Source organism: Lissotriton vulgaris, chromosome 3_1 (genome assembly GCF_964263255.1).
Source record: "Lissotriton vulgaris chromosome 3_1, aLisVul1.2, whole genome shotgun sequence".
Taxonomy (NCBI): domain Eukaryota; kingdom Metazoa; phylum Chordata; class Amphibia; order Caudata; family Salamandridae; genus Lissotriton; species Lissotriton vulgaris.
The window spans coordinates 368943169-368965718 of NC_141689.1; the positions used below are offsets into that span (position 1 = coordinate 368943169).

The window sequence follows — 22550 nt, forward strand, 5'->3', positions numbered from 1 at the left end:
TCTTCATGAACAGTTTGTGATTATGGCCACTAGAAAGAGTCTTCCTCCAAGATTTTGGAGAACTGATTAAAAGCACCTGGAGCCGTCTGAAGGTAAGCGTACCAAAATGTTGCCCAGACATGCTTTTTACATCTTCAAATGATTAGTCTGCTGTTCTGGCTATTTATATATGTATATATTTGTGAGGTCCATTTAAAGGGCCCGATTCTGATCTACTTCGGAAGGGCTCCGAATCGGATTTGGTTTTACCCCTTGTTTCCGACTGACTCGTTCCCGATTGCGAATGCCCAAGTATGATCCCTGGAAACCCTTAACACTGATCGAATCGTTTCTTGAAGGCATACGCAGAGATAGAGCCCTCCGTAGCTGAATCTTACAGCGCTATGGAGTAGGTTTTCCAAGCTAGCAAGTACAATGAACTATTCGGACAGATTACTATTTCTATATAAAAAGGCTGCCGGAATTGGTCTTTGGGGGCCCGTAGCAGACCCCTGTCACCCGGGGCCCTCTGACTCGTGCCAGTGGGGGTACCCATGGGTCCCCCCTCTTTTCAGACCATGCACAGTGTGGCAGGCACCAAGGGGTGCCCGCCAGCGGGAGCACCATGATCCCCAACCACCCCTTTTGTCAATTGGAGCCTGTGTACTCATTTGGTACACAGGCTCCCATTGAAGTCAATGGGAGTCCAACTGAATCGTATCAGGATGCATTCAGATGCATCGTACTTGTTTGGTCGGACTACCCAGACACGAGTCGTATGGAAAGCATTCCGGACACGAGTCATTCGGTTTGCCTTCCAAACGAGATTGGAATCAGTCCCAAAGATGAAAAGTTCAATGAACAAAAGCTCCATAAAGATGGCACTTGATGCACAGCTTTCATTGCATTTTTGTTAAGTCTATTAGCATCACTGCTTATTTCCACCATTAAAGGTGGCTTAACTTGTGCCAGTTTCCTATTAATACTGTTATGACGTCAGTTGTCACGTAACTTGCTTTATCTAATGAAGCAGTCTTTGAGGGAATACGATGTATTCTGCAGCAGTGTTGGAGAAATTACCTTTTCACTTGATGACAAACCACAACATTAAACAAATTACCTGTTAAAGTTGGCAGGAACGCACTGTTTTCATGTAACCGCACCATTACCCCATAGCGTCCTGGTAGTTGTAGTTTAGTTTTTCACATAAAGTTCATATTATTTCTCAGCTAATGCCGTCTTTCGAATTTGTAACTTTAGACACCAGTGTTTCGGGATTCCTCCCTCATCAGTAGAGAATATTTACTAGTTGCTGGACATGCTGCCAATTTTCTCGGGTATAATCCCACTCGTAGCGCGCAGTCGTTCCAAAGCTGGTCAGCTTAGGGGTGGTTTACAACAGCCTTTTGTCCGTGAGAGTGGGTAGGAACGCACTGCTTGCATGTAACCGCGCCATTACCCCAGGGCGACTTGGTAGTTGTAGTTCAGTTTTTCACACCAAGTTCATAGTATTTTTCAGCTAATGGCGTCTTTCAAAATCGTATTGTAAACAAATGACCTGATGAAGAGCTTTTTAAATTAGAATCATAATGAGTCCCTATAAACAAGTTTGTTCATTCATTTGCCTTTTAGGGGTGCCCTGTCATGCATGCCATGACAAAAAGATCTTATTAAACACAATGCAACAATAGGATCACCAAATAACCTGGCTTGACTGCATGACTCAATGGCTTTTTAGGGTGAGATGTGCCAAGAGTGACTGATAGTGGTATTTATTCAAGTCGAAGCTATCACTTGCATTTGCTCTGACTAGATTTTCTCACTGCATACAGGGCCCTTTAAGTCCCTCTGCTTCTCTAAGGAACATGTACCCAGGCCTAGGTGCAGGCCAATGCATGCCATGGATTATGAGTCCACTCCATAACCTTACTGGTCATGTGGTGGTCTTCAGCTCACCAACTCTTTGTGTTTGGTAACATGAAATCAATTTGTCAGTAGCTTGTGGGCTTTATCGGGCCTCACACACGTTTCCATTAATTGACTGTCCCCTTACTATTCCTTTAGTGGTAGATTGGCAGAGAATAAAGGCAGCCCTTGGGACAAACCCCTATCCTCAGTCAGACAGCTCATACAAAAGGGAGTAGGCATGGATTCTACCCTAGGCTTTAAAGGGAAGAGGCATTGAAAGTCACTGAAAGCTGGGGTGCAGGAATAAGATTGTGAGATTTTCTAGTTTCCACTTTGATTCTTCCAGTTAATTATAAGACTGTGCCACCTTCAACATGGATTTGTGATACTGGAGGCTAATTTAATCTAAAATAAATTAACCCTTGTAAAGTTATGTTCACAGATCATGTCCTGGTACAGTTGGACCTAATCTCAGTGTCTTTGACAAATATCATGACTTTTCAATTCCAATTTCTTATTTGGACTTTAATGTTTTGTTTAGATAACCTTTGAAAATGTGGTTATGTTTTGTTAAATTATTGATCAGAGGTGACTAAGATAATTTTGTTTTCTTAGGTATTGGATCAGGAGTTAGTTTTCAACATAATAACCACCACAGGTTCAACATCCTGACATTGTATTCAACTACCAGGTAGGCACCTATTTTCATGGTGATTGGCATCACTTGTTTTCTTCACATACATTCTGTCATCACATTAAACCTTGAACATTGAATAGAAATTACAACTAGATGTACCATGTACTGCTCACAAACTACTTGCCTCAATTTGCAACCAGACGTTTTGCGACCAGTAAATATTTTTAACAAACTGACCTATGCACCATTAGGTCTTTTCTTAAAAATAAGAATTAGATTGAGTCGCTATTCAATATTCCTTGTTAACATTCATTAGGTAAGTCTAGAATTGAAAATCAATCCTATCGACAGTCATAGGGAAAGTGACCTGGAAGGGTCAACTGGCAACCATGTCTCTAATTGATTTTCTTTTTTCTTTCAACAATTTTCTATTGATGTATCGTTCAAAGCATGACAGGTCTGTGAACTTCTATATTATCAATCCTAGCATGGAAACAAATGATATATGAAGAAGAGTAATATCTTAGAACATTATAACAGATCAATGAAAAATAAATCATCAGTAAGGTCACATATAACAGTCCACTTACACCAATCCTGGTGTACATGCCGGAGTCGGTTATATGAAGGGCAGGACATTTTTTAGGGGCAAGTGGTATCTGATAAGAATACCCATGTAAAAGCAATTGTTTTCATTTGGTCTTTCAGTGATATGTCATTAGTTCGTAGGTTGCTTGTCCGTGTATTTCAATCATCCATTCCCGAATATCAGTCTAAGAGTTAATCTGTCATAATTACAAAATTCATAGTTTAGCCTAAGTTCTTGCTGGTGCAAACTATTCTTTTTTCTGTTATGTAGTTTCTTGGTAATTTGTGGAGTCATGTAAAAAAGCTGCTTGACCACAAATCTCCAATATATTCTTAATGGTATCTCCAATTGTGCACCTGATGTGTTGTAGGGAGTGACATTCCCAGTGAATGTGGACTATGTCACTACCTGGGTTAATGCATCTCCAATACGATACCCTCTACATTATTTCAACCCAATTGAGACTTCGGGGAGACCAATGCCACCTATTCAGGACTTTGCAGTAACTCATAGTTATGTTGTGCCTCCCTTAGTGCTTTACCATGATTTGTCATGATTTCTGCCCAGTTTTCTTTTCTTTATATTGCTTGTAGCCGATTTGACCACCAGGTCCTCAGAAGGTTGATGTGGGTGTTGAGAAAGAATGATAACTGAGCTTATTGTATAATCCTGACATTACCCCTTTAAATTAATCCCATTTACAGATGTGTTGCAGTAGTGTAGAGTCTGTCATATCTGGCTGCAGTGGCACTAAGGAGTTATTCAGGCAGTGTCATAACCTCTGAAAACCACAGAACATGCATCAGCAGAAGTTATAGTCCTCAAGTATCTCAGCAAAAGTTTTCAACCACCCCTGATACGTACATGGTTACTTGCCATGATCCTGTGGGACTCAAAGCCCTTCCAGAACAGTTCAAGCACTACTACGATAACGTTACTATACCCCATAGAGGGAGCTCTTTGTGGAGAGTTCTGTTTTTTTCGGTTTAGCGTATCCTTTTCACCAGTATTGTACTGTTGTTTGAAAAATTGGATTGGCTGTAAATTTTCGTAGATTCTCAGTGGGATGTAGCGAGCATTGCCTATTCACCTCTCTTCACAGTTCTTTCTATGTGGACCCAGTTTGGGGTGTCTAGGCTAATGTGTATTGTGTATCTCACTTGTGGCAACTGAAACAGCCAGTAGTATTCAATGTGTGGTAGTCGCAGCCCACCCCTTTCTGGTTTCTGCCTATAATTTGCCATCTTCAAGTCGTGGCCTACTTCCAGCCCATATGAATGACTTAATGAGCTTTCTAAATTCAGCAAAAGATGTGTAGAGGTATGCGATAGGCAAAAAAGAAATATATAGACCTGTACTTTGCCCTACATGGCTAGTCCTAGAATTGACCACCCCGAGAGATCCTTCTTTATTTTGGAGATCAGAGGGTTTACATTATCTTCTCCCACACTCACCTAACCGGTATGTAAGTTGAGCCCAGGTTGACGTAAATTAGATGTTTTCCATGTGAAGGGATTGTTCGGTATCTACCCGATGGTTGTATGATGTTAATTTTAGACCTAGAGAAGTGGGCTATTGTCCGAGTTAAGTAGGGTATACATTTGTGAGGATTAGTCAGTGCAACTACTATTTTATTGGATTTTAGGAGTATTTTGTGGCCTCCTGTTCTGCTCTTTTTACTTTCAATAGCTGTATTCCTCCTAATAGCCTAGCCTAGGGATTCCAGTGCTAGAGCAAATAGTAGTATGGACAGATTGCATTCTTGACGTGTCCCTCGACTTTTGTCAAAAGCAGTGGACAAATGTCCCTTACCACTTGCCACTGATGTAGGATTAGTATAGAGCCGTTTGACATTATTCAGAAGTCTGTCTCCAAGGTCGAGAATGTTCAAATACAGTAAATAAATACGGTCACTATACCCTGTCAAAGGCTTTCTCCATTCCATTGAGAGCACCACCTTCTCCTCTTATCCTTTACTTGCCAATGGATATGGACAAGCGATCGCAGATGGGTTAGCAGAGGAATAGTATGGTATAAAGCCCACTTGGTTGTGCTGAATGAGTTGGGGGGGATCACTTTTTTTATTCAAGTAAAGATTTCACCCTATAATGGACACTATCTGTTTGGTATTTCCCTGGTTTTTGGTCATTTTGGCCTGGTTCGTTTCACCTGGGGGAGAGTGCCCTCTTGTATATTCTTGAATAGTTTATCTAGTAACAGTGTGAGTAGTTGTTTATTGAGCTTATAATAATATTCTGCTGGGTATCTGTCAGTCCCTGGTGCTTTAATATATGGAAGTTTGACTATTCCTCGTGCTATCTCGTCTTCAGTGACGTCTTAGTTCAAGACATCAGTGTGTTCTAAAGTTTGTTGTGCTAGGAGCAACGCAGATGATAATGCTTTCATCTCAGAGGAATAATTATGTTGATCTGCCTTTACAGCAAATTATAATATTCCCAAAGCTAATTAGGTATAGGTAAAGGATGGGTGGTGAGCGTCCCCCGTTCCTCTCCGTGTAGCAGGTTGCTTATGTTGCAGGTTGCTTAAGTTGCAGGGCTAAAAGTCTACCTGGTTCTACCCCCCCCTCTTAGGATGCCACTAAATGAACATGAATATTGTTTTCTTGGACTGGGATGTGTACAGTTGTTTCATTTTTGACATTCAGGAGGTAGTGAAGATCTGTTTTTAAATGGGCTGTCTCGTATTTGCAAGATAGTGGTATACATTGCTTTTCTAGCAGTGTTTTTTGAGTAAGGGCTTCTGTTTTTTTCATGGCAGTCTCTCATAATCCATTCTTCTATTCTGGATTTACCAGCAGCCCATACAATGAGGTATAATGTCACTGGATGTTCATTTTCCTGTATATAGGTATGAACAAGTGTTCATAACCTTGCTTTATCATGTAGGATTCTGTACTAGGACATATTAAGCTTCCAGTTGCCTGGTGGAGGTCCTCTTAAACCTCCTTTATGCATTATGTCGGTGTCAACAGCCCTACTCAGAAGGTGGTATGTGGATATCAAGAAGTAATCTGTTCTGGAACTCTAGCTGTCTGGGCACAACATAAATGCTTATTCCCTATCCTCCGGGTGGAAACATTTCCAAGGGTTCGGGAGACGGAAGTCCTGATGGACCACTCATAATAGTCCTGTGCCGGTTGGATTCTGGGATGTTGTATGATGGGTGTTGTCCATATTGGAGTCTCACATTCCAATCTCCTCCCAAAAGTGTCTGTGTGTGGGTTTTTGAGCTGGTACCTGGAAATATCTTAGATTGCCCCAGTATTGGAACTTTCATAGATTCCCATGCTTTGTATCCTTCCCCGTCGTCGGAATGGGAGCCTCTGTAAATAGAAAATACCATAGCAGTAGGTACAAAAGAAAAACCTAGGCCTCATCTCTTTTTGTAGCCTATCCGCCTCTTTTTGTAAAAGAGACCAAAAAAGTTGCAACAACCAATCAGAATTACCTCACCCCATAAAACCTTCCTGAGAGAGCCTCAGATTTTCTACTGCACGTTGTGCTAAGGGAGTCTCCTCTGAGCTCTGCTCGGTTTTCTTTCTACAGTATCAAAAACAACCTTATTTTTCTACAAAGATGTTGGATAAAGAGAAGAAAGCCTTGTTCAAGGCTTGTGCTACCTGCTCAAAGAAGCGTCTGTATGTGGATGACAAGCATACAGATTGTATTTATTGCTTGTACCCGGACCACAAAGCTATGGAATCTAAGATCTGCAGGACCTTCTCTCCTAAAACATTGAGGGACAGAGAAGGAAGACTCCTGACATGGCAGTAAAAGATGAAGTCTAGAAAGGAGGTCATTTCCAGCGACAGTGAAGAATCCTCTTCGGCTTCCTCTTCAAGAAGATCTAAAAAGAGGGGTAGGTCTTCCCCTTCAACATCTGCTGAGCCTCCTTTTAAGCCCTCTCAAAAGGCCTCTGATCGGTCTGGTAGGTCTATTCCCCGAAAATCTTCTCACTGAGGTGCAAAGGAGAAAGTGGGATTGATTTCTGAGGTGGTTTCTTCTCAGAAGGGGTCACAAGGGCCTTCTGTTATCTCTCCACCTACTGGGAAACCAAAAGGTTTTAAAAAACCTAGTTCCCTACCCCAGGATTCGAGGTCTGACAAGAAAACCCGCTCGTCGACGGTGACATCTTCAGGTACATAGACGACGACTGCGAAAATCCTTCAATCACCCATTTCTGCCTTGTCGACGACGACAGCCTCGACGTCTGGACCATCACTCTTCTTCGTCGACTAGATTAATATCCTCGACGTCGACAAGGATGACGCCGACGGTGGTGTCGATGACGACGAAGACAACGTCGATGACGGCGATGGCAATGACGACGTCTGCTTTGATTCTGACGACGAGCTCGTCGACGATACCGACAATGGTTTTGGCTCTGTCGACGGCGCTCTCGTCGACGACTACCCCATCGCCGCCGACGATGATCCCGTCGACTGTGACTCTGTCGACGGTGCAAAAAGTAAGAATTTCAATAAGAAGACACCAGATAACACCGGAAATGACGTCCCCACGAAGGGTGACACCCTTGCCTCCTGCATTACTTTTAGAGGAGGAGTCTTCAGAGGAAGAAGATGATGACGACGATGGTCCTTATGGAGATGCTTACAGTCCATCGCAGCTCCACGTAAAATACCAGGATTCTGATTCAGAAGGCTACTATGAAGAAGTGCGTCAGCCTCCTCCCAGAGAAAGAATTCAAGAGCAATCTCAACAGGGTATGGTTTCGATGCTCTGATAACTGACCTACAAATGATGTTAATGGACTACAGAAGAAGGTTTCCTTCTGTTATGGCCGGATTTTCTGATTAGATGGGATCAGCCCCTAGGGGCCCCTCCAACCCAGCCAGAACGTAACCACATCCCTCCTCAGGACCATCTATCCAGGCACCTGGGTACCTACCTGAGGATGGGGAACTCGCAATATACAAGCTCATATTATTAGAAACACCACTAAATCTATAGGGATACTAAGAATACTCACTGATTACTAAGGATATCCATACCCTACACCACACTCATACATCAGTTAGTCTCGCGGCCACTCAGACCCAGACTAATCTACCCCAGGGCAGATATGACACACAATCCGGTGCGTCTACACATGGGCCTGCAGAACCCAATGCTCTCTTTTCCAAACGGTTTACAATCCGGCAAACCTACACGCCAGTATCCCCCCTGACGCTCTCACTTACACACGGGCCGCAATCCGGCAGCCCTCCACGCTGGTAATCCTCCCCAGCGCTCTCACTAACGCCGCATATCAACGACGACCACATTCCTATGAACACCTTCAGTTATATGTCTCTTCACTAAGGGTCTGCTACTACAATAATATTATGGGATAGCCGAATTACTTAGCGTCAACAATTCCCTAGCTCAAGGGCTCCCTGTTCTCCCTATTTATTCAGACTTACCGGATCAGGGGCAGCATCTGTTCTGGCTGTAACATCTGACTAGGAGGAAAAAGGTTACCTATGCTTTGGAACAGAAGACGCTGTTTACAGGATTATGGGAGGGTGTACTAACTTGGTCCCTTAGTTGCAGGTTTCCTCTCTCCCTATTCACCATTACTTACCTGATCAGGGGTAGCATCTGTTCAAACAGTAATACCTACTAGGAAAGGAGATCACCCTCACTGTATGGGGACAAAGATATACACACTATGTGATTGAGTTATTTCTTGATTTAAGCGCTCCTACTCCCTTCTGATCCATCAGTGGCTCAACGGCAACTGGCTAGAAGCCAGGCTAGCTTTATCATAAAAAAACTCATGCACAATAATTCACTAATTAATGGGGAAGTTTATTGTAACAATAATAAAGTACACATATGCAAAACTATGGGGTCTCTATAACTAGCAGTAACTTTAACACACCGCTGAAAGAACAGGATTTAACATACAATTTATCTGCGGGGCAACAGGATCTTTTAACACACCGCTGAAAGGGAAAAGATTAGACATACGATAGCCTAGGGAATAAGAACAAGATTAAAGTGTACTAGTTCAGACTACCTCACCTATTAGAAGGAAGATTTCTCTCTGCCTCTGGTGGGATTAGGGCTCTCTCTGTCTCTCCCTCCTTCACCACATCACCACGCCTCTGGTTCAGTTGCTCCAGCTGACAGCCTTCTTTGCTCTCTGCACTGCTCTCTCTCTCCTCATCTTCAGCAATCGTCTGCCTTCTTTCTCCATTCAAGAACTGCACTCTATTCTGCAGCTCCAGCAGACATCCTGCTCTCTTTTTCCAAGCTGAACTGAGCTCCAAGCTGAACTGAGCTCCAAGCTGAACTGAGCTCCCAGCTGTTCTGAGCTCCAAGCTGTTCTGAGCTCCAGGCTGAACTGCACACAAGCTGGAATGAACACTCCTCCTTTCCTGCAGCTCGCTAATATGGATTCCCCTCCCCTCATGGAAATTTCCAACAGAGGGCTGTCTCCTACCGAATTCCTGTGCCAGCTCCCAGGCTTCCACGCAACCGCAGTGCGCATCTGCATGTTACGTCTGGGCCCAAGAGAAAAACACATTCCTCGGATAAGAAGCAGTCCTAACTGGATTTTCCTCTAGCACACAACAGCCTTAACTATAAACTTTACCTTTACCCTGAAAAGCCTCTCAGCTCCATCAAGATGGAGTCCCTCTAGTTCTAGGCCTGTAGGCCTGAAAGGGATGAAATACCCCTTAGCTCTGTCAGAATACCTACATAAACCATACCAATGTGTCTACTATGTCAAAGCCAATAGGCAATAGACAGGTTAGAGTCAAGAATAAGGGATCTATCATCATATTAAGCAGCTATCCTCTTCTAGATCTGGAAGAAAGGGCTTAAAAGGGCCAACACAAGCTAAGAATACCTATCCTAGATGTGAGCAAGACTAAGATCTATATCACTGCTAAATAGAGCCAAAAACTCTGCCATTACATTCCACCCTTAGATCCTTATCTTGCGAACATCTATAAACAACAACATCCATATAAACAAACATCAACACAATCTATCAACAAACCAAAAACTAAAAAACTCTCTAAAAAGAATGACAACTTAAGGAAATTCCACCTGAAACTCAATTATAGGGAATTCAAATCTAACAACCAACTGAAAACAAATCAAAGCACCCTTGACTTGAATGCTGAAACATATCTAAGATTGGATCTGATAACAACAGAAACTAACCAAAGCATCCTCAAACTAAATGTGCCTCAACTTCTAGTGACAACTGGTGAAGTCTAGTGATGTAGGGACTTGTGTTGAATGAAAACAGCAAGGGGCCTAAATGGGGCCTACCTACTTCGGACAACTTAAGAACTAAATGTGTTTCAACTTCTAATGAAAAAAACAACAAATGGCCTAAATGAGGCCTACCTACTATGGTCAACTTAAGCTAATGATGACACATGAAATCTATTGGTGTAGGGACTTAAATGTGTAATAAAAACAACAATGGGCCTAAATGAGGCCTACCTACTATGGTCAACTTAAGGTAATGATGACTCATAAAATCTATTGGTGTAGGGGCTTGTTTGTGGGATGAAAATAACAATGGGCCTAAATGAGGCCTACCTACTATGGTCAATTTAAGGAAACATTTCGGTGAAATCTGAGAAATAGACATGACAAATTATTTTCAAGGTCTGGGCAAACATTAATACATAATCATACTAAAAGACACACCTCCCAGGACAACCTAAAGTCTAGGGTAACCACCCTTTGATCAATCAAGGTGAAAATGTAATAACAGTAAAAGACAACCCCATTTCTACAAGATAGCTGGTGTAGCACTAACCCTAAAACAGTTAGCATCCAGTTTACATCACACTGTGGAACACATGAGTGCACCACCATTCAAAAAAAAAAGTCCTTCATAGGCAAAAACTGTTTTGAAGAAAACAGGAAAACTATAATAGGTGACTGCATCCTAAAAAGCAAGGATAGAACTACATAAAATCAAAACCATGATGACATGTTTCTTTTTTTTTTTAAAGTGGGGCCTGTTCATAGTGATTGCAAAGAAAAATATGGGAATAATGCAGGCCAAGGAATCATATAACAAAATCCTTTTGCGATTCTGTCACAAATTTAAAAAAAGTGTCTCTGTTTGTTCAAGTCCAATGTCAATTTTGGGACATCAGTGTAGGTCACCACCCTGCATCTTCATAGACACGTCCTCCTCCGTTGATCCACCACCAATCCGGTCTGGTCTGGTCTGGTCCCATCTTCCAAAAATAACAAACTAACATAAAAACATGAAAGTAAAAAACTAAAATAAGAAAGGAAGTGGGGGGGGGGGGCGACCCACGCACCAACACCACAACCCAGCAATCCTAGGACAAGAAAACAAGTATCATTAATCTTGCATGATAAAATTTTCTATTTAAAAAGCACCCCGGGTGCCTTTTCATTATTGAAAAGAAAATATCCTGATTAATTAAAAACATTAGCAAAATCTAATTTTTAAGTACATTTTAGAAGGGCCGAATCATACCCTAATCCTCTGTGAGACAGCCCCTCCCTTCAGAATACGCAGGAGCCAGGCTACAGTGTGAAGTAATTTGAGTCACTGCCAAGTGATGATCTCACAGCAGGAGCAGGGCGCTGCAAGCCTCCCTTTCCCCAATCAGGGAAGCCCGCCCAGGCCTACTGTATCTAACTAACTCCAAGGGCCAAGAGTCTGCAAGAATCCCTTATCAGCAGGCAATGAAGCTGCCTGCGTCGACAGCCAAGAAGAGCGAGTTCACCCCACCCTTACATAAACATTCTGTCCGCAGAACAAAATTGGATTATGGCCAATCATAACGAGACAGGGCCGTGTTCGGAGCCTGCAGAGGAAAAAACCTGTCTTCACAAACCAGCTGGTCTGCCAAGGTCGACAAACAAATTCCTTTGGAAACTGTTCCCAGGCTTGATTTCTCTAACTAACGAAAGCTAGCATTTTAAAAAAAAACAATTCTGTTACAATGTACTGCTACTTAAAAGCTCCACTTTCTAAAAAGACTTTTGTCTAACTAATTCAGCTAAAGGCAAGACATTAGAAATATGAGCAGTTATTGAGCATGCAGATCAACATACAAAAAGGGGCAATTTACTTCTGCACACAAGATTATGCATTCTGCATTTGAAAAAACGAATTATCATGGACTATTGAGTTTAATATTTCTCTGCACAAATATCTATCAGACAGCATGTTTATCGTGCAAGGTCAGCTGTTGAAAGAGAAATAATTTTAAAACAACATAAAATGCAGACACATTTCACCATTGTATTTTGTTCAACCAGGGGCAACATGTAAATATGCATTACAGCATAATTTATAGCGCAAACTTTTCAATTCAACCTAATAAAAGGGCCACATTCAGATATTATCAAACAGCCATTTAATTTCTAACTGAGTGAGTCAACTTACATTTGCATTTTAAAACATCTACATGTGAAAAAACGTTCAGCTTGCATTTCGGAAAATAATAATGAGAACACATTTATTGTAAAAGCACACGGTTGCCTTTCACTAATTAAAAGCACATGTTACCATGCACTGTCGGGCAAGATTGATTATTCTCAACCTGTGATCATTGCAAAGCATCAGCCAGCACATTCCTTTCTAGATGGAAAACCCTCAAAGAAATAATTAATGAAAACAGCCCGTAGCGTGCGCACACCAACTGGGCCATCTTCTAATATTTCACACATTTTAAACCATGCATTCAAAAATAATTCTCCACATGTCTATGGATGCATATTAAGAAGCACATTTAAAAGAACACAGCTCTCTCCGTGCAAACCCTTATCTCAATCTGACTAGTTGATTTATAACTTAGCGACCCCTAAGAGTCAGACACATGAAGTCATCCGTTCCAAGGCAAACCCACACAAATTCGTAGACGCATTTCAAAAAGAATGTGAAATGAACAGAGCCCTTCGCAAAGCACAAGATGTTACCCTTCCGTCAAGAAGCTGACAAAGCACGTAGGCAGACCCAGGAACCAAAAAAAGTCAAAATCAAACCATCAAAATATTAAAATAATCCACTGACTTTTATAGTCAGTTCAGATAACCATGCAAGGTAAAACAGCATGTTAAAAATAAAGACTGCCATCTCAATTCAAGATATTAACCCTTTGGCAGCTCAAGCACAATCAATTCCCAATGACTGCAGATACATGGGAAAATCATGAACTCATCTCTCCACGTTTACAGATAACACATACACACATTTTCAAAACGTTATCCCCAAGCACCCGAGAGAGATCCAGCTCTCTCCTGCCTAACGTAATGATAACATGCCCTGTCCAAGCCATGACCACATGGCGCTATTCACAAGCCACATTTACAAGACAAGCTCTTCACAAACAATATATCCAAGGCGCAATGCACAAGGAACACAGCAAGTCAACATGAGAACATGCACCTCACAAGCCACATTAACATGGCGCTATTCACAAGCCATATTTACAAGACAAGCTCTTCACAAACAACATATCCAAGGCGCAATGCACAAGGAACACAGCAGATCAACATGAGAACATGCACCTCACAAGCCACAATAACATGGCGCTATTCACAAGCCATATTTACAAGGAGCTATATGCAAAGAACTCCACAAATCATATTACAATGAACACATTTCACATTGCACAGCATAAGCAGATGCAGCAAGCAATTTAATGGACAATTTAAAAGCATTTTTTACACACATTTATACCATTGGCCACCACAAAGATGTAACTGGCTCCCTCATGTAATGCCATCCTTCAACCCTGACAGTTTAAACACCAAGATGAAAACCATTCCTTCCACCCTGAATAAGCCAAATGCCATGATGTAATGCAATCTCCTCACGCTGCAACTGTTCAAGCCCATAGGTCACACAGGCTACATAAACTGCCAAACTACGCCAGATGGAACTGGCGCTCAGGGCACTCCCTCACAACACATGGGAAACTCTCTAAGCACATGGCCAGGACACACAGGATAAGTAAACAGTTCGTGACGCCAGATGTCATGTCTGGCGCTCAGGGCACTCCCACACAACACATGGGAAACAATCTAAGCACATGGCCAGGACACACAGGATTCATAAACAGTTCGTGACGCCAGATGTCATGGCTGGGTTTTCTGATTAGATGTGATCAGCCCCTAGGGGCCCCTCCAACCCAGCCAGAACGTAACCACATCCCTCCTCAGGACCATCTATCCAGGCACCTGGGTACCTACCTGAGGATGGGGAACTCGCAATATACAAGCTCATATTATTAGAAACACCACTAAATCTATAGGGATACTAAGAATACTCACTGATTACTAAGGATATCCATACCCTACACCACACTCATACATCAGTTAGTCTCGCGGCTACTCAGACCCAGACTAATCTACCCCAGGGCAGATATGACACACAATCCGGTGCGTCTACACATGGGCCTGCAGAACCCAATGCTCTCTTTTCCAAACGGTTTACAATCCGGCAAACCTACACGCCAGTATCCCCCCTGACGCTCTCACTTACACACGGGCCGCAATCCGGCAGCCCTCCACGCTGGTAATCCTCCCCAGCGCTCTCACTAACGCCGCATATCAACGACGACCACATTCCTATGAACACCTTCAGTTATATGTCTCTTCACTAAGGGTCTGCTACTACAATAATATTATGGGATAGCCGAATTACTTAGTGTCAACAATTCCCTAGCTCAAGGGCTCCCTGTTCTCCCTATTTATTCAGACTTACCGGATCAGGGGCAGCATCTGTTCTGGCTGTAACATCTGACTAGGAGGAAAAAGGTTACCTATGCTTTGGAACAGAAGACGCTGTTTACAGGATTATGGGAGGGTGTACTAACTTGGTCCCTTAGTTGCAGGTTTCCTCTCTCCCTATTCACCATTACTTACCTGATCAGGGGTAGCATCTGTTCAAACAGTAATACCTACTAGGAAAGGAGATCACCCTCACTGTATGGGGACAAAGATATACACACGATGTGATTGAGTTATTTCTTGATTTAAGCGCTCCTACTCCCTTCTGATCCATCAGTGGCTCAACGGCAACTGGCTAGAAGCCAGGCTAGCTTTATCATAAAAAAACTCATGCACACTAATTCACTAATTAATGGGGAAGTTTATTGTAACAATAATAAAGTACACATATGCAAAACTATGGGGTCTCTATAACTAGCAGTAACTTTAACACACCGCTGAAAGAAAAGGATTAAACATACAATTTATCTGCGGGGCAACAGGATCTTTTAACACACCGCTGAAAGGGAAAAGATTAGACATACGATAGCCTAGGGAATAAGAACAAGATTAAAGTGTACTAGTTCAGACTACCTCACCTATTAGAAGGAAGATTTCTCTCTGCCTCTGGTGGGATTAGGGCTCTCTCTGTCTCTCCCTCCTTCACCACATCACCACGCCTCTGGTTCAGTTGCTCCAGCTGACAGCCTTCTTTGCTCTCTGCACTGCTCTCTCTCTCTCCTCATCTTCAGCAATCGTCTGCCTTCTTTCTCCATTCAAGAACTGCACTCTATTCTGCAGCTCCAGCAGACATCCTGCTCTCTTTTTCCAAGCTGAACTGAGCTCCAAGCTGAACTGAGCTCCCAGCTGTTCTGAGCTCCAAGCTGTTCTGAGCTCCAGGCTGAACTGCACACAAGCTGGAATGAACACTCCTCCTTTCCTGCAGCTCGCTAATATGGATTCCCCTCCCCTCATGGAAATTTCCAACAGAGGGCTGTCTCCTACCGAATTCCTGTGCCAGCTCCCAGGCTTCCACGCAACCGCAGTGCGCATCTGCATGTTACGTCTGGGCCCAAGAGAAAAACACATTCCTCGGATAAGAAGCAGTCCTAACTGGATTTTCCTCTAGCACACAACAGCCTTAACTATAAACTTTACCTTTACCCTGAAAAGCCTCTCAGCTCCATCAAGATGGAGTCCCTCTAGTTCTAGGCCTGTAGGCCTGAAAGGGATGAAATACCCCTTAGCTCTGTCAGAATACCTACATAAACCATACCAATGTGTCTACTATGTCAAAGCCAATAGGAAATAGACAGGTTAGAGTCAAGAATAAGGGATCTATCATCATATTAAGCAGCTATCCTCTTCTAGATCTGGAAGAAAGGGCTTGAAAGGGCCAACACAAGCTAAGAATACCTATCCTAGATGTGAGCAAGACTAAGATCTATATCACTGCTAAATAGAGCCAAAAACTCTGCCATTACACCTTCCCATACTCCTGAAACCATTCAGACACCCCCTCCACCATTGCCACCTTCCACTTCAGCTGAGGTTCAGCCAAGAGATCAAGAACCTGCGGAGATCCGACAAGGAATAACATCAGGGCAAGTGTATGGGGACAATGATGACGATTCCTCAGATGATGGAGGAAATGTGACACAGGTCCCGGATCCAGATAGAGAATAGAACGAGTTCATTATCCCAGATCCACCTTCACCTTCACCGGATCCGGTAGATTCACCACCAGCTGACATCGGTGGTTTCCATAACCTCATGGAAAGGGCTTCAAAACTGTTTGGCCTGCCAGTTCCAATGGATCAATCGGACTGCTTTCCTTACGATTTCAAAGAGCCATACAGAAATTCCATCCGCTCTATTCCCATCATAGAGCATGTTTGGTCTGAGGGAGTGAAGGTCATGCAGTCTCCAGCAACTGTCATTCAGGTCCTACCGCAGTTGGAGAAAAAGTACAAGACCCCTGATGATAGTCCTGCGTGCCTGGTTGGTCAACCAAAGCCGGACTCTGTGATCTCCCAGGCGGCATAAAGGAAGTCTAAGAACCCTTCGGCTCCAACCGGATAAAGAGGGTAGACGCCTGGACAATGTCGCCAAAAGATTCTCGTCAATGTCAAGCCTCCTGGTTCGTGCGTCCAATGCACTTGCAATTTTAGGACGATACGATCGCCAAATGTGGTGCGATATGTCTCCGTTTGTAGACCAGTTGCCGGAGAGTGCTAAGGTGGATGCAAGGAAGATCTTAGAAGAAGGGGAGCGATCCTCCGCGGAAATAATTGACTGCGCCATGGACATCGTCACAACTGCTTTTAGAGCTTTAGCAGGTTCGGCTGTCCTCAGGAGACAGAGCTGGCTTCGGGCTACCTGGTTTCGCCCTGAAGTGCAAAACAAAATATTGGATTTGCCTTTTGATGGTGATATGCTTTTCGGAAAGCACATAGATGATGCCTTACAGGATATCAAGAAGGACACGGAAACAGCCAGGTCCTTAGTCACTCTTCGCTATTCCGAGGAGCAAAAGGCAAAGGTTACTCAAATAGAGGAGGATACCAACAACGTTATTCCTCGTATTCCCAATCATCTCAAACCTACAGGCCTCAGTACTCACAAAGGCAGGGTCAATCTGCTTCTTTGTTTCGGCAGCCAACAAGAGGCCGTCAAGGTCGCCAGGGCAGAGATTCATCTAAGAGACAATATCGGCCTTCTGGCTCTTTCTACTGTTCCTTACCCTAAGGTAACATCAGTGGGGGGCAGGATTTCTCATTGTCTGCGCAGCTGGGGGATCACTACATCAGACCAGTGGGTCCTGAATATCATTCGGTTTTGCCACACGTTGGAATTTCAACAGCTTCCTTCTTCCAGAGCTCCTCGCGCCACCGAGGCAAAACATCTGCGACTTCTACGTCTCGAAGCCCACCAGTTATTCATCAAGGGGGCGATAGAACCTGTACCTCACTCTCAAAGAATGAAAGGTTTTTACTCCAGGTTCTTCCTGGTTCGCAAGACGGAGGAGAAGTGGCGTCCAATATTATATCTAAGGGAGCTCAACACCTATTTCATAAAGCTGTCATTCAGAATGGTCACCCTTCAGGACATTCTACGTCTTCTAAATCCAGGGGAGAACATGGCAACTCTGGACCTAGAGGATGCGTACTTCCATGTACCGATCCATCCATCTCACAGGCGATTCCTACGCTTCACAGTAGCCAAGAGCCACTTTCAATTCAAGGTGCTTTCTTTTGGTCTCAGGTCCGAACCACGGATATTTACAAACGTTCTTGCCCCAGTGACGGCGTTTCTCAGAAGGCAATCTCTAGAGGTCTTTCGTTTCCTAGACGATTGGTTGATAAAAGCTCAATCCTTTCAGGCAGCTTCCAAGGCAGTCAAAAGCTGCATTCAACTTTTCAACCAACTGGGTCTCCAACTCAACAAGTCCAAATCGGTCCTTCTCCCTTCCAGGTCGGCCAGGTTTCTGGGTTCCATTCAGGATACGAATCGCTGTAGGAACGAAAGAAAAGACTTATTCTATCAGCTCGTCTCTTATAAAAGAGGAAATCTCTATCAGTCCGTCTCTACAAGTCCCTGCTAGGATCGATCGCATCTTACATACCATTAATTTCACACTGCAAGCTTTGAATGCGTCCACTACAAGAGCAACTGGACAAACAATGGTGCCAGGCGAAAGGCTCATTCGACGACAGGATAACAGTGACACCAGTAATGAGAAAAGCAAGCAGCTGGTGGATGATAAAGGACAATATCTCAAAGGGTTTAACTTTTCAAGCTCTCTCCATCTCCCATGGTTCTGACCACAGATGCCTCACTGGAAGGCTGGGGAGCAGTGTTGCAGGAGTTACACGGGGCGGTCATTGGAAGCCCGAACAGCGTAAGTTCCACATCAATCTGCTTGAACTCAGGGCAATTCACTTAGCTTTACAAGCAATCCTTAAGAGAATTCAAAATCGCACAGTGCTAGTTTGCACGGACAATACAACGGCCATGCACTATAGAAACAAACAAGGCAGGAAAAGATCCCAGATTCTTTCAAGAGAAGCTCAAGAAAATTGGAACTGGGCGATTCTCCACAAGATTTTTCTTACAGCGGAACACCTTGTAGGTTCACTCAATACAACAGCAAATGCATTGAGTCAATCAGTCACGAGTGGGAATTGGATCAGGACATTCTCGAGGAGGTATTCTTAGTTTGGGGTACTCCGACCATAGACCTGTTTGCATCACCAGAAAACAAGAAATGCCAATTCTACGCAAGCCGGGATCCCCATCAAGGGTCATAGGGGAATGCTCTTTCGATAGCCTGGTCCGGTGCATTTGTTTACGCCTTTCCTCCGATACCCCTAATTCCCAGACTGACTAGGAAACTCGAGGCGGAACCTTGCAAAATGATTTTGATCGCACCAGCGTGGCCCCGGCTGTTCGGGTTCACGGAGCTTCTCCTACTCTCTCAAGATCAGCCAATTCACCTGCGGCCCATACCGTCCCTTTTGACAATGTCTCAAGGTCAAGTGCTACATCCAGCCTCGAGCCCATTCCAATTGACAGCGTGGCTCCTGAGCACAGAGAATTCCAGAATTTGAACCTCAATAAGGAGTGTAACGAAATCCTGTCTCAGGCTCGTGCACCAAGTACGAATAAGGCTTACCAGGCGAAATGGAAAAGGTTCTGTCTCTGGTGCCAACAGCAGAATCTCCATCCATATCATTCAGCTCCGCATCAGATCTTACCTTACATTCTTTCTCTGGCTAAATCAGGTCTGGCTCATTCCTCTGTCAAAGTACATCTAGCGGCTATCTCTACATTCAGGCGGACATCCTCCGGTCCTTCTCTTTCGTCGGCAAGAATTATCAAGCAATTCCTAAAAGGACTCTTCAGAGCTGTTCCTCCAGTCCCGCCGCTGCCTCCGGTCTGGCAGCTTAACTTAGTTCTGGCTCATCTCATGAGAACCCCATTTGAGCCGATTCACAGAGCGGATCTTAAATTTGTTTCATAGGAGATGGCTCTTCTTTTAGCCTTAACATCGGCTAGGAGGATAGGTGAGCTCCAAGCACTCACTATTGTGGAACCTTTTATGCAGTTTAAGAAAGACATTCTAATCCTTAGAACAAATCCAAAATTCATTCCAAAGGTCCTGACGGATTTCCATTTGAATGAGCCGGTGGTTCTAAAATCTTTTTTCCCTCGACCAACTTCTCCAGCAGAAAGGTTGTTACATTCCTTGGATGTCCAGAGATGTTTGAAGTTTTATCCGGAACACACAAAAAGCTTCAGGAAACCATCCCAACTCTTTATTTCCTACATTGCTCCGCGGAAGGGGTTTCAGCTTTTAAAACAAGGCATCTCTCGTTGGAATTCCAATGCAATTCATTTTTGTCACCAAGAAGCGGGCAAACCGCTGGAAAGACGTGTTCGGGCTCATTCGACGAGATTGGCTGGCTGCTATAGAGTATATGAAAATTAAAGAATTGAAGACTACACTTGCTGTTTTGGAAATCACTGCTTTTCTGCTGCTATACGTTTATTTCTTATTGTACTTCAGTACTAATCTAGTTGAATTTGACATTCAGATGTGTGTGCATAGGGTTTGCCTTTTTTTGAATCCCAGTGTTACACCAGCTTGCTGGTTTAACCTATGAGTGGTTATTAGGTTTTTCCACTCACCCAGTTGCACCACCTTAATTTTCTCTTGTGCTTTTATTTTTGGCAGTGTGCCCATTGCTTTGCTGACACTTAAAAGAGATCAGTCTCATCATCTGTGGCCCTTTTCGCAGGAGTCCCGATCAGAGACATTTGTAGAGCAGCTACGTGGAGCAGTACCCACACGTTCACAAAGCATTACTGTTTGGACTCTTCAATGGGAAGCGAAACTGCAGTTGGACAGGCAGTCCTGAGAAATCTACTCAGTGAGAGGTCAGCTTTTCCTACAATCCCTCCTTCCTATATTGCACATTTTGTATCACATACTGTTTTCCTTTCAATGGTGGCAGGTTATGTTTGTTTCCTATGATAACAAGTGTGATAGGATGTATTGATGCTCATGTAACAAAATGTGCTGTTATTGCTTACTGCTAGCTACTCTGATACAAAGCATGGGAATCTAGGAAAGTTCCAATACTGGGGCAAGAAAACAAGTTACTTAACTGTAACATTGGTTCACCAGTATTGGTAACTTTCATAGATTTGCATGTGCCCACCCTCCTCCCCTCGGAAAAGCTCAGCCTTTTACAGATGTAGTTACTGTTACACAACGGCTACGAAAATCTGAGGCTGTGAGGCTCTCTCAGGAAGGTTCTATGGGGTGAGGCTATTCAGATTGGTTGTTGCAACTTTTTTGGTCTCTTTTACAAAAAGAGGTGGATAGGCTACAAAATGAGACGAGGCCTAGGTTTCTCTCTTGTACTTACTGCTATGGTATTTTCTATTTACCGAGGCTCCCATTCCGACCACAGGGAATGATACAAAGCATGGGAATCTATGAAAGTTACCAATACTGGGGAACCAAAGTTACAGGTAAGTAACTTGTTTTCTTTTTATGTGTTATTGGGCCATACATTGACAAGATAGTCATACCTGGTTGCGTATTGTAGCCTTGATAAAGCTGTAATGATCATAAAGGTCCTTCCATATTGTGTGTGTTTTAAGCGTTAGGCCCTTCCTTATAAAAATCTACGCTTCCCTTATGATATGTCTTCGTGGCTATTGTGGCTTTCTTACCTGCATGATATTACCTACCCACCCATTCTTTATGCAATTTCTGATTCTCTTGTATCAAAGCGATATCCATGTGTAGTGCATGCAGGTGAAATATGATTCTATTTCCTTGTACTGCAGTGGGTTAACCCATTAAAATTGAGGAAGATGACATTAAAGCCATTCAGCATCTGCGTCATCAGTTGGTGATGCCCATGTCAAGTTTAGATCGTTGAGTGTAGCCTCGAGGGGCAGGTCATTTATATATTGTAACAGATTGTGATAGTATTGTTCCTTAATGGAAGCCTGTCAGTGTGGGCTTGATTCTGAGGGAGCATGTGTGTCTAATGTATGTGCTACCTATTCCTAATGTGTAACTATTGAGAAGAGGGATACAAATACAGGGAAAGTATGGAATTATACCATATTCCGCTGATATACTTTAAAAGTGGGTTGTCCGAAGAGAGTTGATTCATCAGTACTAAAGCCTGGAGTATGCCTGTGTGGTCCAAACGTATGATCTATAACCATTGGTAAGGTGTTAATTTTGGCCGTTTAAATTGCCCGCTGGGTACTGATGATGTTTTGAAGCGTGACAGTCAGAGAAGGCTTGTATGAAGTTGTAGGTGTTACATGATGTTATCCTCTTACGGTCTGTATCTGGCAATAGGAGTGTCGATGTTGATGGCTAATGTTTGTCTAATGTATGTATGATGAAGATTGATTTGGCAGGAGAGTAGGGAACTAGGTATGTAGATCTTCATTTTGTAATATATGTTAGAAGTCAATACAAATCAGGCATACAACCCTCAATACACACTTACAATAATAAACATAGAACATTCCACAAAGAAATTCATTGATATTCCTTTTAACATTATAATTAATTGATTTTTCTTTTGCATCTTATAAAACATCTCAAAACATTGATACTGATATATCAACCCATCATTAAAATTGCTGC

At 43.2% G+C, this 22550-nt stretch overlaps 1 protein-coding gene across 3 annotated transcripts in view; it reads left to right on the forward strand.

Moving 5' to 3' along the window:
• Nucleotides 1-22550, forward strand: part of FBXO4 (F-box protein 4) — a 164179-nt gene that overhangs the window by 100908 nt on the left and 40721 nt on the right. For all 3 annotated transcript variants that reach the window (XM_086960588.1, XM_086960590.1, XM_086960589.1), the window contains exon 4: nt 2503-2578. In XM_086960588.1, the coding sequence (XP_086816714.1) occupies nt 2503-2578 (76 nt within the window). The remainder of the gene's footprint in view (nt 1-2502; nt 2579-22550) is intronic.